Raw genomic sequence first — 13,608 nt, 5'->3', positions numbered from 1 at the left:
TGTGCTGATGTTGGTTTTAGCCAAGGCATATCCATATTGTACCATTTAAGAAAATACATTTGCTTCTGAATACAAGTGAAGTTTGAATGCCTTTCCATTTGAAACAATAACCTGCATTAAAATAAGCTGTCCTTGTTAGTCAGATTAGTTTGCTAAAACCAAACTAACAAGGAAGAGAGAATAAGTTAATCTATATCTGCATACAATTTTTTTTTAACAAGAAAGTATATGCTCCACCAGGAGTAGAATGAAGAGTCAGGATTACAATATGAAATTGATAGAAATATGGTCATGGAATGACTATTTACTCTGAGAGAATTGCATTTACACAACAGTCTGGCCAGGTATTTGTATATTGTTTTTGAAGAGAACTGGAGAAATGAAGTGCTAGACAACTTCCCTGCAAAGGATAAAAAGAAGGATCCAGGGAATTATAGATTGGTCAAATACTTATACTTGGAGAAACTCTAGAACAGATTATAAAAACTACCTTGAAAATAATGAGGTAATTACCAGAAATCAGCATAGATTTGTAAAGAATTCTTGCAAGATTAATCTTATGTCATGCTTTGACCAAGTAGATTGCAGAGATACTGTAGACCACAGGTGTTAAACTCAATCGCATCACATGACGTATCACAATGTTTTTTGCCTTTGTGGAACTGGGGTGGGCATGGCCTGCATGTGATGCATCCAGCCCGCAGGCCGCTAGTTTGACACCACTGCTGTAGACATATCTAGTTTTCAGCAAAAAAATGGGCAGATTGTTGAGAACATACTAAGTAATCAGCTAATTAAAAGTGTTATGGATAGCATCACAATAAAGTGCCTTGACAATCATTCTCAAACTGTGCTCATCAGTGGTCCCTCATATAATTCAAGATAGATGATGAGGTACCACAAGATTTAGTTCTTAATCCTCTCCTCTTCAATATTTTCATTAATGATATGTATGAAGAGATAGAAAGAACGTTTATCAAATTTTCAGACATAACAAAATTAGATAGCTAATAGAAGAGAAAGATAAAATTCAAAACAAGTTTGGTACCTCAGAAAAATAAGCTAAAAGAAGCAAAATTATATCTGTATAATAGAGGTACCAGTATAGGCTATGGGAAAGCTGCTTGGTAATTCTATTTGAAAAAAGATCTTTGGCATAGTAACCAATTGCAAACTGAATATGAGCCAATGATATGATTGGCTACAAAAAAAAGCTATATTAACAAAAGTACAGTTTTCAAATTATGGGAAATAGTACAGATAATCCTTGACTTATGACTACAATTGAGCCCCAAAATTTTGTTCTTAAGTGAGATATTTGTTAAATGAGTTTTGTCCCACTTTACAACCTTTCTTGCCACACTTAAGTGAATCATTGCAGTTAATAAGTTAGTAACACGGTTATTTAGTGAATCTAGCATCCCCATTGATTTTGCTAGTCAAAAGGTTGCAATAGGCGATCACATGACCTTGGGACTCAGCAATGGTCATAAGTATGAATCAGTTGCCAAGCATCTGAATTTTGATCACATTATCACGGGGCGGCTACAAAGGTCTAAGTGTAAAAAATGGTCATGTCACTTTTTTCAATGCCAATGTAGCTCTGAATGGTGACTAAATGAATTGCTGTAAGTTGAGGACTACCTATAATTCCACATTATTCTACTTTGGTCAAAACCTATCTTGAGTATTTTGTCAATTTCTGGGCACCATACAACAGAGAGAGGTAGTTTCCAATAGTGATTAAAGTGATCAGATTAGAAACTGGTAGAGTGAGTTCTAGTTCCTCCTTAGGCAAAAAACAAGCTGGGTGACTTTGGGCCAATTATCCCCTCTCATTCCAGGAAAAAGATAATGGAAAACCACTTCTGGAAATCTTGTGGAGAAAACTGCAGAAATGTGCAGTTGCTGGGAGTACACACAGATTTAAAGGGGGGCGCGCGCGCGCGCACACACACACACACACACACACACACACACACCTTAAGGATTTAGATAAATTGGAACAGATATAGAGAAGGGCAACAAGGACAATCAAGGGAGTAGTAATAAGTCCTATAAGGGCAAATTTAAAGAAGCGGGAGATGTTTAGACTTGAGAAAAGATGACTGAGGAGAGAGAGTGATAGCACACTTCATGCACCACTTGTGACAGAATGAGATCAAGTCTTCTCTCACTGCAGAGTGACTTCCTTATAATAACATGAAATGGTTTAACCTGCAACCCTTTTCTAGTTCATCATTCTTATGCTTTTGGCACCCTCTGGCCTAATTGGCTTAACATGATATGTAACGTTGACAATTTTATCTTTGATCAGGAGACTGGACCAGATAGACTAGATAGTGATCTCACTAATTGTACTCATGAAACTCAATCTAAATTGTTTTGCCCACGTTTCACAGATGTGACTGTGCAACTTTGCTATTGCTGGTGGAGTGCCTTTTCATTTGCAGAAAATGGATTTCTATACCTCAGGAAGTATTGTTACAAAGATCAAATCGATTCTGTGCAATTCAGACGGTTTTCACTGAGCTTGATTGAAAGGACTTTGTCTCCACTTTGAACACCACATTAAGACAGGAAAACAAATTGCATCCTGAACGAAAGAGGGTTTCTGCCTCCCATTTCAACATACAGTATATCACAGTATCATTTTATTTATTTATTTGATTTATATCCCACCTCTATTATTTTTAATAAACAACTTAGGGTGGTAAATATATCTAATATTTTCCTTACAACAACCCTTTGAGGTGAGTTGTCCTGAAAGTGTAACTGGCCCAAGGTCACCCAGATGGCTCATATGCCTGTCCATACCATGCTTATTGTCTAAATGCCTGCACAATAACCAAGTTTAGATAATCATGTAAACCAAGCTGAAAGTTCTTCTGTGGATTTGGTATACTAACCATTTCCTTCACTAAACAGAACTGTTACATCTTCAATACATTTTTCCAGCAATATACACAATTAGTTGCTCAGACCCATTAGTCTCAGACAGGATATAATGAACAAAGTTGGATGGCTTCAGCACAGCTGTTTTTATTTTACTCCAATTTATTGCAGAGGAAACTTTGCTCCATTATCTGACCTTAATTTTTACTTCAGTTAATGGCATTAAGGCCACTTCCCAACATTCACGAATTTCTAGGGAGGTCTGCTTGAAATTAGAACTGTACCACCTTTTCTTTCTCCATTCCACGTTTCCCCAAGCCTGGGTTTTGTGTTTTTGTTTGTATGGTCCACTATCCCTTTCTCAATATAGCTACTGGATCTAATTTATGGGATCAAAAATATGGGATGTTTATACAATCTGTTTGTGTGAACCAGTTGCTAAATTCTCAGACATATTAGACCTAAGCCTAAACCTCGTATTTTGCAATTTGCTTCATCAAGATAACATTTTGGTTATCCAGGCAGAGAGGGAAGGCTAGTATGTGAGCTGATAAGAATTTGCACCATGTAGAAGGCTGATCTGCAAAATAATTGCTGTTTGCATCAAACAACATTCTTCTTCATTATCTGAGATATTCTCCTTTTAGTACAATTGACCACTAATGATAGGCTATGTATCCATCAACTCCCATTGCTCAGTTTCACTTTCTGACTTCTGTTTTTCTTAATAATTTATTATAAAAACATGTGCTGCATCTATACATGCATACACACTTTTCAGATAAAATCCTTCACCACACAGCAACACCAAAAACCACAGCAACAGAAGTTCTGATAGGATATGGATGGGAAGATCATTTCCCAGCAATGGCAAGAGTAGTAATTTCCAGAAAGCAAATGCTCTCCCTCACTCCTGGACCAAATTTTTCCTAAATCTACACATAAATATCATACAAATAGGACTAAATTAAGATTACCATTTGTAGAAAAGTGTAGCAAAGAAGTTCATGTTTATACTTAATCTAAAAACATTCACTGCCTTAATCCAACTTGGGCTCCTGAGAAAAAAATACTGACTGTAACATCTAGATTATTTTGATCTCAGTGATAAGCACCTTAGCTGCAAAGCACCTTGACATACAGACTCACTATACAGAATATTATGTTTTGCTTTTTCTTTATTTCAGTCCATGGAATGGACTCTTTCAAATAATTTTTCTACACTAGATGTTCAAATATTCTCTTACTCCATTGATACAATATAACACCTACAAAATTAATACATATTTTACATATTTCAAGAGCAAATATCTCACAAATTCTCTGCCAGTCACCCTAAAACCATAAAACATGTAATAGTAGCAATAAGTAACAAATCAGGCTGTAGCCAATAATGCCATTCTCATTATAGCCAGACCTATTCTCATTAGATGCTGTGTCTGTTTCTGGGAAAGTAATCTGTATTACCATATTTCTGAAATTTAGAAAGAAAAGTACCATTATGAAAAGAATTCCATAGTGTCTACAAGAGTCTGGTATATGATACTATGAACAATGGACTTACATTATCCTAAGTTACCATAGTTCATCATGAACATAACTATGATATTATTTGGAAAATGCTTGCTTCAGAGGGCAATAATCTTGCATAGCGTCTAAGGCAGGGATCCCCAGCCCATGGCCCACTACTGGGCCTTGAGCCTTTTGGAACTGGGCTGCAGAAGTGGCAGGCAAACGCTCGCATCCCCATTTGCGCTTGCAGCAGGCAAGCATGTGCACGCACATTCCATTTGCATGTGCACTTGCCTGCAGCTCACTCAAATGGAGCTGCACACACATGCATGCTTGCCTGCCACTCAGGTGGAACCATCCCCTCTTCCCCTACTGCCAGGCCACAAAGCTGGAAAGGTTGGGGAACTCTGGTCTAAGGCATTCAAAAATATGAAACAGCATTCTGGCATATGTGCTAGTGATAGTTTAGATGAGATTTGAGAATACCTTCCATTTATCTGATTTTACTATGCTTTATTTTCTGTCAGCCAAAAAAAAATCATCAACAAAACTAGCAAGTAACAAGCAAACATTGCTTGAATAAAAGGATTTTTTTTCTTTGTATAAGACCTGTTGATAACTACTGGGCATCTAGTGAATTTATGATTTAGGGGAGATATTATCAGGAAACATATGTGGAATCCTAGAAGGACATGATTCATTAAAAATGTGCAAGGCAAAGCCTTCTTAGTGCTCATCATTCTGAAAATACCTGCAAATAATGCTAGCAGCCAAATCCCTAGAATAAATGACTGTTGTTAGTTTTCAGTATTCAATTCATAATTGGCACGAAAGCCATTTTGGTAGGCAGAAGAAACACCAAACATTAGTAATCTCAACTATTTTTCAAGGGAGCTACCTATGAATTCAATCTCACCTAATAGGACTGCTACAGCAATATTCCTATAGCCAGGATTTCTAACTACATAGTCCAATCAAACTTCCTTCAGTAACAATAATCCCTTCAGGCTTAGTAAATGCTGCACATGAGAGTTTCCCCAAAAATATCATGTGTTATCACTGGGCAGTGAAACTTGATTGCTCAGATAAACAAGACAAAGAGTAGAAATTACGTCTTTCCATCTGCTTTTTTCTGAAACCCATTGGCTCAGCATTGATTCTGCATTCAGTCAGTTCCCTACAAGCTGTTCCTTACAACAGCAGATACAGCAGGCAGATAAATGTGACCCACCAGCTGGCCTATAAAGCATTAATTACTCAGAAAGCCTAGTGGACTTCCAGTGTGAATTTTCTTCAGAATACCATCCTACCTGAATATGAAGTACTCCAAGGGATTGCTGTATTTGTTAGAATAGGTTGTCAAGTCTCTTTGCTCTATATTCAGAATAAACAGTGTAAGAGAGGTAATATCTGAGTAACAATGCTAGCAACAATGCTAGCAATAGTCCCAGCTAGTAATACTAAAGAAGAAGGATGCTGAAAGTTATTATTCAGCTTAATGACTGCTGATTATCTACACCAGTATTTTTCAACTTTGGCAATTTTAAGGCATGTAGACTTCAACTCCCAGAATTTCTGGGAATTGGTCCACATGTCTTAAAGATGCCAAGGTTGAGAAATACTGATCTACACCTATGGTTTAGATTCTGCTAAACTACAGGTCACCTGCTGAATTGCTGTGGTTACCTTCTGAATTTCTTTGGCTTTACATAATTAAAAGAGTATCTCTTCCTTTTGTGATGCAAAAGAGCTTCATTTTCAGACTAAACTCTGAAGAGCAAAATGAGGATAAATTTCTGAGTTCTCTCGTCTGAAGGTCCTATCAATGTTAGGTTCCCGTTTGTCCTGTACCCAACCTTTTTGTCATGATCATCCTTTTATAAACATTGAAAAAGGAAAAAGAGAGGAAAAAATACCTACTGTTGCCAGGTAACTGCATCTACTATGTTCCCTGCCACCTTCATGAACCTGTGAAATACAGAAAGCAGGTAAGTTTATGGGCCTCAGAAAAAGGCATGCATATGTATACATGTACATGCATGCATATACACATCCTACATAAGCACCTGTCCCTCTATCTTTGAATAAGTCCAAGAATGAGATAGTTCTTCTATCAACTACGCTTTTTGAGAGCCATGCTTCAAAGTAAATGAGCCAAATGCAGATGGTACAAATATTCATGCTTACTCTAGTTCTGAATGCACTTTTTTGATGAAAGAAGAATCTAATCTAAATAAATTTAAGCCAGTGATCCTGTCCCAACTAGTGCTATAGCATTTAAAGATCTGAACCTCTTAAAACAGTTTTCTGAACATGACTTCTTTTGAATATTTTGGAATTGCAACTCCTCAAATTTCTACCAAATATGGTTTAAACAAGCACTATTTTTAGAGAAAGGCAAGAGAGACAATACTCTAGAACCCCCGGTCCATGGACCAGTACCGGGCCGCGCATGCCAGCAACCGGGCCACACAAATAACCAAAGCCCCATCCCTGGGATGCAGGTAGCACACAAAACCACATACTCTCCGGTCCATGAAAAAATCTCTCTCCACGGAACCGGTCTCTGGTGCCCAATAGGTTGGGGATCTCTGCTCTAGAAGTTGGCTGGGAAATGTGTATCAGATTATGAAGTGGGCAAAAGCAATACGATGTATAATACTTAAGTGTACACAAGTGTGTGACACCATGACTAATATAGTACAAAATATGTATTTTAATTTGATAACTAGAAACTTAGCTTTTTCTCTTGCTGATCACAAAACTATAACATCTAATTTTGGAAGGGGAAAGATACAGTTTCAGAAGAAAAGATTTCCAATTCTTTCCTTAGTGCTGCTGTGCGGATTAAACTGGCAGACCCTCCCAATTGCGTTTCATTTAAAAATTGTTGGGAAATCTGCAAAGATTCCAGACAAGCCATTTATTACGCAATCATAACATGTACTTCATGGAATTTTATAGCGAGATCCAGATGTTATTGTCTTCTGTTTATAATCCACCAGTGTTTTTTCACTATAAAGAACCCCTTAAGAAAGAAAAGATGGAGCAATTGCACAACTGATGGATAGAATTACAAATAAGTCTGGAAGCACAGCTAATCATGGGGAATTCTTTCAATTAGTTTAGTCATGTAATACAATCTCAGTAACTGTAAGTACTGAGAGTGACAACGTAAGAAACATGCCATAGCGAGTCACACTCATACTGTGAGTCACTATGTTCCAGTTCCAATGGTGATTTGAACATGACTTGCTAGCTACACACACATTTATTCATTCCAAATGTAATATAAAATTATTATCCTGAATTGGCAATAGCATTGTATTGATAAATTTATTCAGCACAAAAATATTAAGAGTACCAATCCTGCCTTATTTATAGTTTCAGCTTTGCTAATAGATTATTTAGATAATAGATAATTTACTTTTGTAGGATGCCAGTCATTTAACCTATTACTACTGCTTTAAATTCTATTTCGTATTGATGATACTGTGCTGTATGCTATCAACGAATCTCTTCCTGCAGTTTCATCTAGATTTTAAACAAGAATGGGTAGGGTACTGATCCCTGCACAGCAAGGGGAGAAGATTTCATATCTCCCCTCCTCCATCAACACTGACTGGAACCATACCCAGTGTGAAGCTATTCAAGCAGAATATTAAGATAAATTTCATTTGTCTTTTTTCTCATGGCAATGGATCTAGGAGGGAATTTATGAAAGGTGGATTGAGGAGATTGCAATGGTTGTGTGAAAGTTTGGTAGTTTCAAATGTTGGGACAAAAAAGGTGTTTCCCAGTCTTCAACCAACAGTTTCTGCTGGTCTTATTTTTGAGGTCTCTGAATGAGTGATTGGATGATAGGGTTTTTCTCAAATATCTTGCACAGTGGAATGGCTGGAATTGTCTTGGTCCTGGTGTTGGACATTGGAGTGGTAGTCGGATCAACAAAAAGAGGTAACAGAAGCAGCAGTGAAGATGAAGGTGGGCGTAAAGCAGTAGTAGGATTGGAAATGCCATTCAGCTGTTACCAAGTGCCACCACTTAGCTGTTTTGCAGCATGTCCGTCATAGTAGAACTGTAGAAGATATTTCCCTTCTTTACTTTTTTTTCCAGTGTCTAATTAGAGTTCCAGGAGTTTCCACATATTTTCCTGTGCTCATTGGAATTTATTAGACCATATTATTATCATTGGATCATATAATACATAGTACCCCTTTCCAAAGAGTGCTTTTACTCTTTGGAAAGTTCCCTAGTAATAATCCATTTATAAAATTGAGAAGATTCTTTAAAAAAATAATAAGCAGTATTTGGAAGGGGAAAGCCATATCAAATAGTCAACTTGAATTAATTATACCAGCACTGAATCAGGTGATTCAGTCATCAGAGTCTTGGTAATGCAGGTTTATAGGAAAAATAGGGAACACCAATCCAAAAAAGAACACAATCTACCTTGCATATTTTGTATCATTTATTTTCTGGCAAACATACAGAAACAGTGGTATACTCAAACCAATCTGTAAAATTGGGATAACTTATAGGCCAGTTCCACTTGAAATCCTCCCTGATGAGATATAGGTAGTCCTTGACTTACAACTATTTGTTCAGAGACCGTTTGAAGTTAAGGTGGTACTAAACTAAGGAACATTCAGGCCGCCACAAAGAAGAGAGAGTCAAGCTATTTTCCAAAGCGCCTGAAGGCAGGACAAGAAGCAATGGATGGAAACTAACCAAAGAGAGAAGCAACCTAGAACTAAAGAGAAACTTCCTGACAGTTAGAACAATTAACCAGTGGAACAACCTGCCTCCAGAAGCGGTGAATGCTCCAACACTGGAAGTTTTTAAGAAGAGACTGGACAGCCATTTGTCCAAAATGGTATAGGGTTACCTGCCTGAGCAGGGGGTTGGATTTGATGACCTCCAAGGTCCCTTCCAACTTTATTATTATTATTATTATTATTATTATTATTATTATTATTATTATTATTATTATTATTATTACATATAGCCAGTTCTTGCAGTTACAGCCATTGCAGTATTCCTGAAGTCATGTGATCAAAAGTCATGACTGCAGGAACACTTCAACTCCCCCACTCACATATCTTTTGCCCATCTACCATGTTTTCCTGAAAATAAGACCCAAACGGAAAATAAGTTTAGAATGATTTTTCAGGACACTCGTAATAATAAGCCCCAGTTAAGATCATCAGCCAGATGGATACATTTAGTACCGTATTTTCCCCAAAACAAGACCTAACTGGTCTGGAAAATAAGCTCTAATGCGTCTTTTGGAGCAAAGATTAATATAAGACCTGGTCTGATTTTCGGGGAAACCCGGTATGCTCTTTTGGCACCCTGCATTCTGCAGCCCCTAACTGACTTTCGCAGTCTTCTTGCTTCTGCTACTGATCAAGCAGGCCTGGCCCAGCCCTTTGCAAGGAAGCTTCTGGCTACACAAGGGTTTCTTCTTTGTAAGGCCTAGGAAAGATGGTCTCGCTTGGTCAGCAGCTGCCTCGTGAAGGGTTAGGGCGAGCAGGCCTTGCCAATAGCTGGGGAGGCCGAGTGCAGGGTGATGAAAGAGACTGAGGCTGGGACTGTGCTGAGGTGGCTGTGGTTTTGAGCCATATTGCTAGGGCAGCTGGGGCTTCCAGTAGTAACTGAAACTTTTTGTTGTGCTGCGGTTCAGGGATTTCTTCCATGTAAAAGAGTGTAGCCAATTGATTTAATTTCATTTGACTTATCTATAATCTTTGGCACCCAAACATAAATGTGCAGTACTTTGTAAATCTTCATGTGCTGATTTCAGTTTTTAGTTTTAGTTAAGCACAGATAATCTCAAAACAGCAGACAAACTTAAGAAAAGATGTCAAATAGGGAAGTTAAACAGTTCTTAAATACTGGTAGAGAGACAAAAACCACCGAATCTCTACCAATAATTGAGATTACTTCACCAATAAAAGAGTTTTTAAGAATTATTCCATATGTGCAAACATCAATTCTAACTTCAGAAAAGAGAAGGGCAGTAACAAGAAGTCAGCTTAGCCTGTGCAAGATATGGGTTACTCACAGAGTATTGAGAAGGGTTTATAGCCAATTAGAACCTTCAAAGGCTTGATTATAATTAAGAAGATACTGTATATATTACATCAGTGCTGTGCAAACTGCATTGGTTAACAATTTGTTTCCAATACCAATTCAAGGCATTGGTGTTGATCTTTAAAGCTCTACGTGGCATGAAACCAGGTTATCTGAGAGACAGTGTCTGTCTGATTTCATCTGCCTGTCTCACAAGATCCAACAGAGTGGTCATTTTATGGGGTTTTTTGTCTAGGAAGCTCCAGTTGATGAGTCTTAGATGGCAGTCCATTTTTGCTATTATACCTACATTGCAGAATTTTCTGCCATCTGAGCTGAGGATGGCCTCATTGCTTCTAAGCTTCTGAAGGTCCTCAAGACTTGGTTATTCCCCATGAACAGGTGAATTAATGAGGTGGCTTCATATTATTAACATTCCTTCTTCTATTTATTTCTTTGTTTTAACTTTGTTCCATTTTTTTCTAATTTTTTAAAATATAATTATTAATGATAATTGTTTTTAGATATTTACTTTTTAGTCTTATATGCTGCATAGAGTCACTTAATTTATGAGATGAGTGGCTGTATAACCTAGACAAACAAACAGAAAAATAAAATTCTTCCAATTTTTATTTTGTTTTACTTGCTTTTCCATGATCCATGTGTAAAATGATGTTTACAGTTAAGGTGTATTACATCTATGACATTGGCCACATATACTTGAAGTATTCCCTGCCAAAAGTCTGCTAGATTGGTTATACCCATTGTCATTTTCATAAATCTATGCCACCTACTAGTAATTACTCTGTTTTCCCACAGGCGCTTAAAAAGATTGATTTATTGCTCATCCTAATAACTTCCAGGGTATAAAAGTCAAACTAACTAGTCTATAACTCCTCAACTTCTCCTTCTTAAATATAGATGTTACGTATTTGTCCTTCTCTAGCCTTTTGAGATTTTTTCTTCTTCTGCAGGAATAAGAAATAATTGCTCAGGCTCCAAGATATCTCTCCAGCATTTGATAGTTATTCTTTGATGTGTGCTTTTCTTTCCCGATCCACATCTGGTTTTCCTTCCATGTTTGTCATATATCAACATTCTGCAGCATGCTGCATATAAAAAAATGGGCTCTGAATTAGCAAATGGTCAGAGAACTGTCTCAGAACATATCTGAATGTCTGCAGTGTCAATCAAATCTTGGGAAAGAAATTAATGGCAACCTCTAATAGCAATGTTAATTGTAAAAAAACAACAACCCAGCAATGTTTATATGGTATAATGTTTATTCATATGAAGGACAGGCAGAGCCAATTTTATGTAACAAGAAGATAAAAGAGTGAATATCACATCTTATAGGAATAATAAAGATGCACAGATGACAGCATTCATCTATCGTTTTCTATTAAGTTTAACTGTTCGTGAAAAGGACTTTCCTAGAGAAAATACTTCATAGCTTTAGAACATATATTTTAGGCAGGTTCAAAAGTAGCACATTTTTATCTCTCTCTATCTGGTTTATATCATGCTGCTCTTTTGGTGGCCCACAATAACACACAGAATATAATAATATTAAAAAATATACAATATAAGTACAGTACAATAAGTACAGTTCCTGGCATCAGACCCTATAGGCCCTCTGGGATAACTCTGTTTTCAACTTTTTCCAAAAGGCAGATGGGAAGCCATTCCAGAGAGCCTGTCCATCACAGAAAAATGTTTCCAGGCTTCAGCCTCTCCAACCTCCCAAAACTGGGACAATCAGCAGCTTCTGCCTGCTCAGCCGAAGTGGCCAGACTGACTCTAGTGGGAAAATGCAGCCCTGCAGATAATTTGGCACTAAGCCATAATACAGGTTAAAACAGGTATCTCTATTCATTTTTCATATCTGGAATTAATAAAAACAGAAGTCTACAGTAGACTGCCATAGGATTATTTCTGTGTGACCGAAGGAAAAGTGTGGGCTATAAACTGGTCTGTGTTTCAAATTAATTTCTCTTTCGTTATAGGTGCTTCCAGTTACTGTTATTATTCTGCAACTGCCCTATTGTGTTAATGGAATTTTATAGGGGGCTTATATGACATTATTTTTATTTGTAACCTCTCATGATTCCAACTACTTCCTCCATATTTTTTTTTTCTTAAAAGATCAAGTAGTTGCACTTTATCTTTTAATTGGTAATACTAGGGTAGTAGTCTTTCATCTGACAATACCCAATGAAGATTAAGATGGAAGGGGCTTAAAAATAAGCTTTATGACTTATAATTTTTTCCTATGTTTATCCAGCAAGGAGAAAATGGTTTCTTCTGCAGATTTTCAAAAAGTGTGTATATTGAAACCCCCAAGAACATGTATAATCTACAATGCTTTTATTTTTGTTGATGATGTTGTGGCTTTTTAGGGGAGAGTCCTGACATAACCAATTCCACCAGAGAGACTTAAAATCATAACTAACAGCTATAAGTCAATTATAGCTGTTCCAGAATTTTTAAAAAAATATTTTTACTCTTCCAATTCAATTTTTGCCATTGAAATGATTTAGCACACTTTATCAATGATGTAGTTGATGACTCAACCAGAGGTTGGGACCTGTCCTACAAGCATGGCCCTATCCCTCCAATTGCTACATGGTGCTATTTTAGTTTGATTTACAGGGCAGACTGAAATCTTGTCTTCTGTAGAAGTGCTTGTCTATTATTCCAGCTCCTTAAGTAAGTTTTTAAACTATGAAAGTTTTAAAAACTTTTGAAAGAGCACTAGTCCTGTGATGCAGAGACAGTTGAATTAACTCAAGAAAGAGAACCAGATTTTACCATTGTGTGTTGCTTATTTTGTCACTAATGTGTGCATTACAGTTTTTCTGATGTTTTTACCAACATGGAGTTTCATGTAGCCATCTTTTGGAGTGTTTTTATTATTTTAGAGATAAGAGGATTCATTTTTACCTACTCCCTGGCTCTGAGTGCTGACACCAGCCTTAATGCACAATGGAAGTCTATAATGCAGATAGTAAAATGTATGCTATCACACTTTTTCTAGACTGAAGTATAGCACTTTGATGCAGCAATCTGTCTGTGCCCTAATTCTCTGCATTAATGCATTCTCAAAATCCACTTTTGGCTGGAGAA

At 37.0% G+C, this 13,608-nt stretch overlaps 1 protein-coding gene and 1 long non-coding RNA gene across 2 annotated transcripts in view; one reads left to right on the top strand and one right to left on the bottom strand.

Moving 5' to 3' along the window:
* The window catches only part of HPSE2 (heparanase 2 (inactive)), a 69,285-nt gene that overhangs the window by 21,818 nt on the left and 33,859 nt on the right, over nt 1-13,608 (bottom strand). The window contains 1 exon segment of the mRNA XM_039363976.1: nt 6,328-6,375. Coding sequence (XP_039219910.1) covers nt 6,328-6,375 — 48 coding nt within the window.
* LOC120317393 overlaps nt 1-13,608 on the top strand; it is a 29,760-nt gene that overhangs the window by 612 nt on the left and 15,540 nt on the right. The window contains exon 2 of the long non-coding RNA XR_005559224.1: nt 12,153-12,344. This is a non-coding gene — a long non-coding RNA (uncharacterized LOC120317393). The remainder of the gene's footprint in view (nt 1-12,152; nt 12,345-13,608) is intronic.

Source organism: Crotalus tigris, unplaced genomic scaffold (genome assembly GCF_016545835.1).
Source record: "Crotalus tigris isolate CLP2741 ecotype Arizona unplaced genomic scaffold, ASM1654583v1 scf7180000019640.300790, whole genome shotgun sequence".
In the NCBI taxonomy this organism is placed as follows: Eukaryota; Metazoa; Chordata; class Lepidosauria; order Squamata; family Viperidae; genus Crotalus; species Crotalus tigris.
The sequence above is the reverse complement of the archived record's forward strand: the minus strand, read 5'-3'. Positions and strand labels throughout refer to the sequence as shown.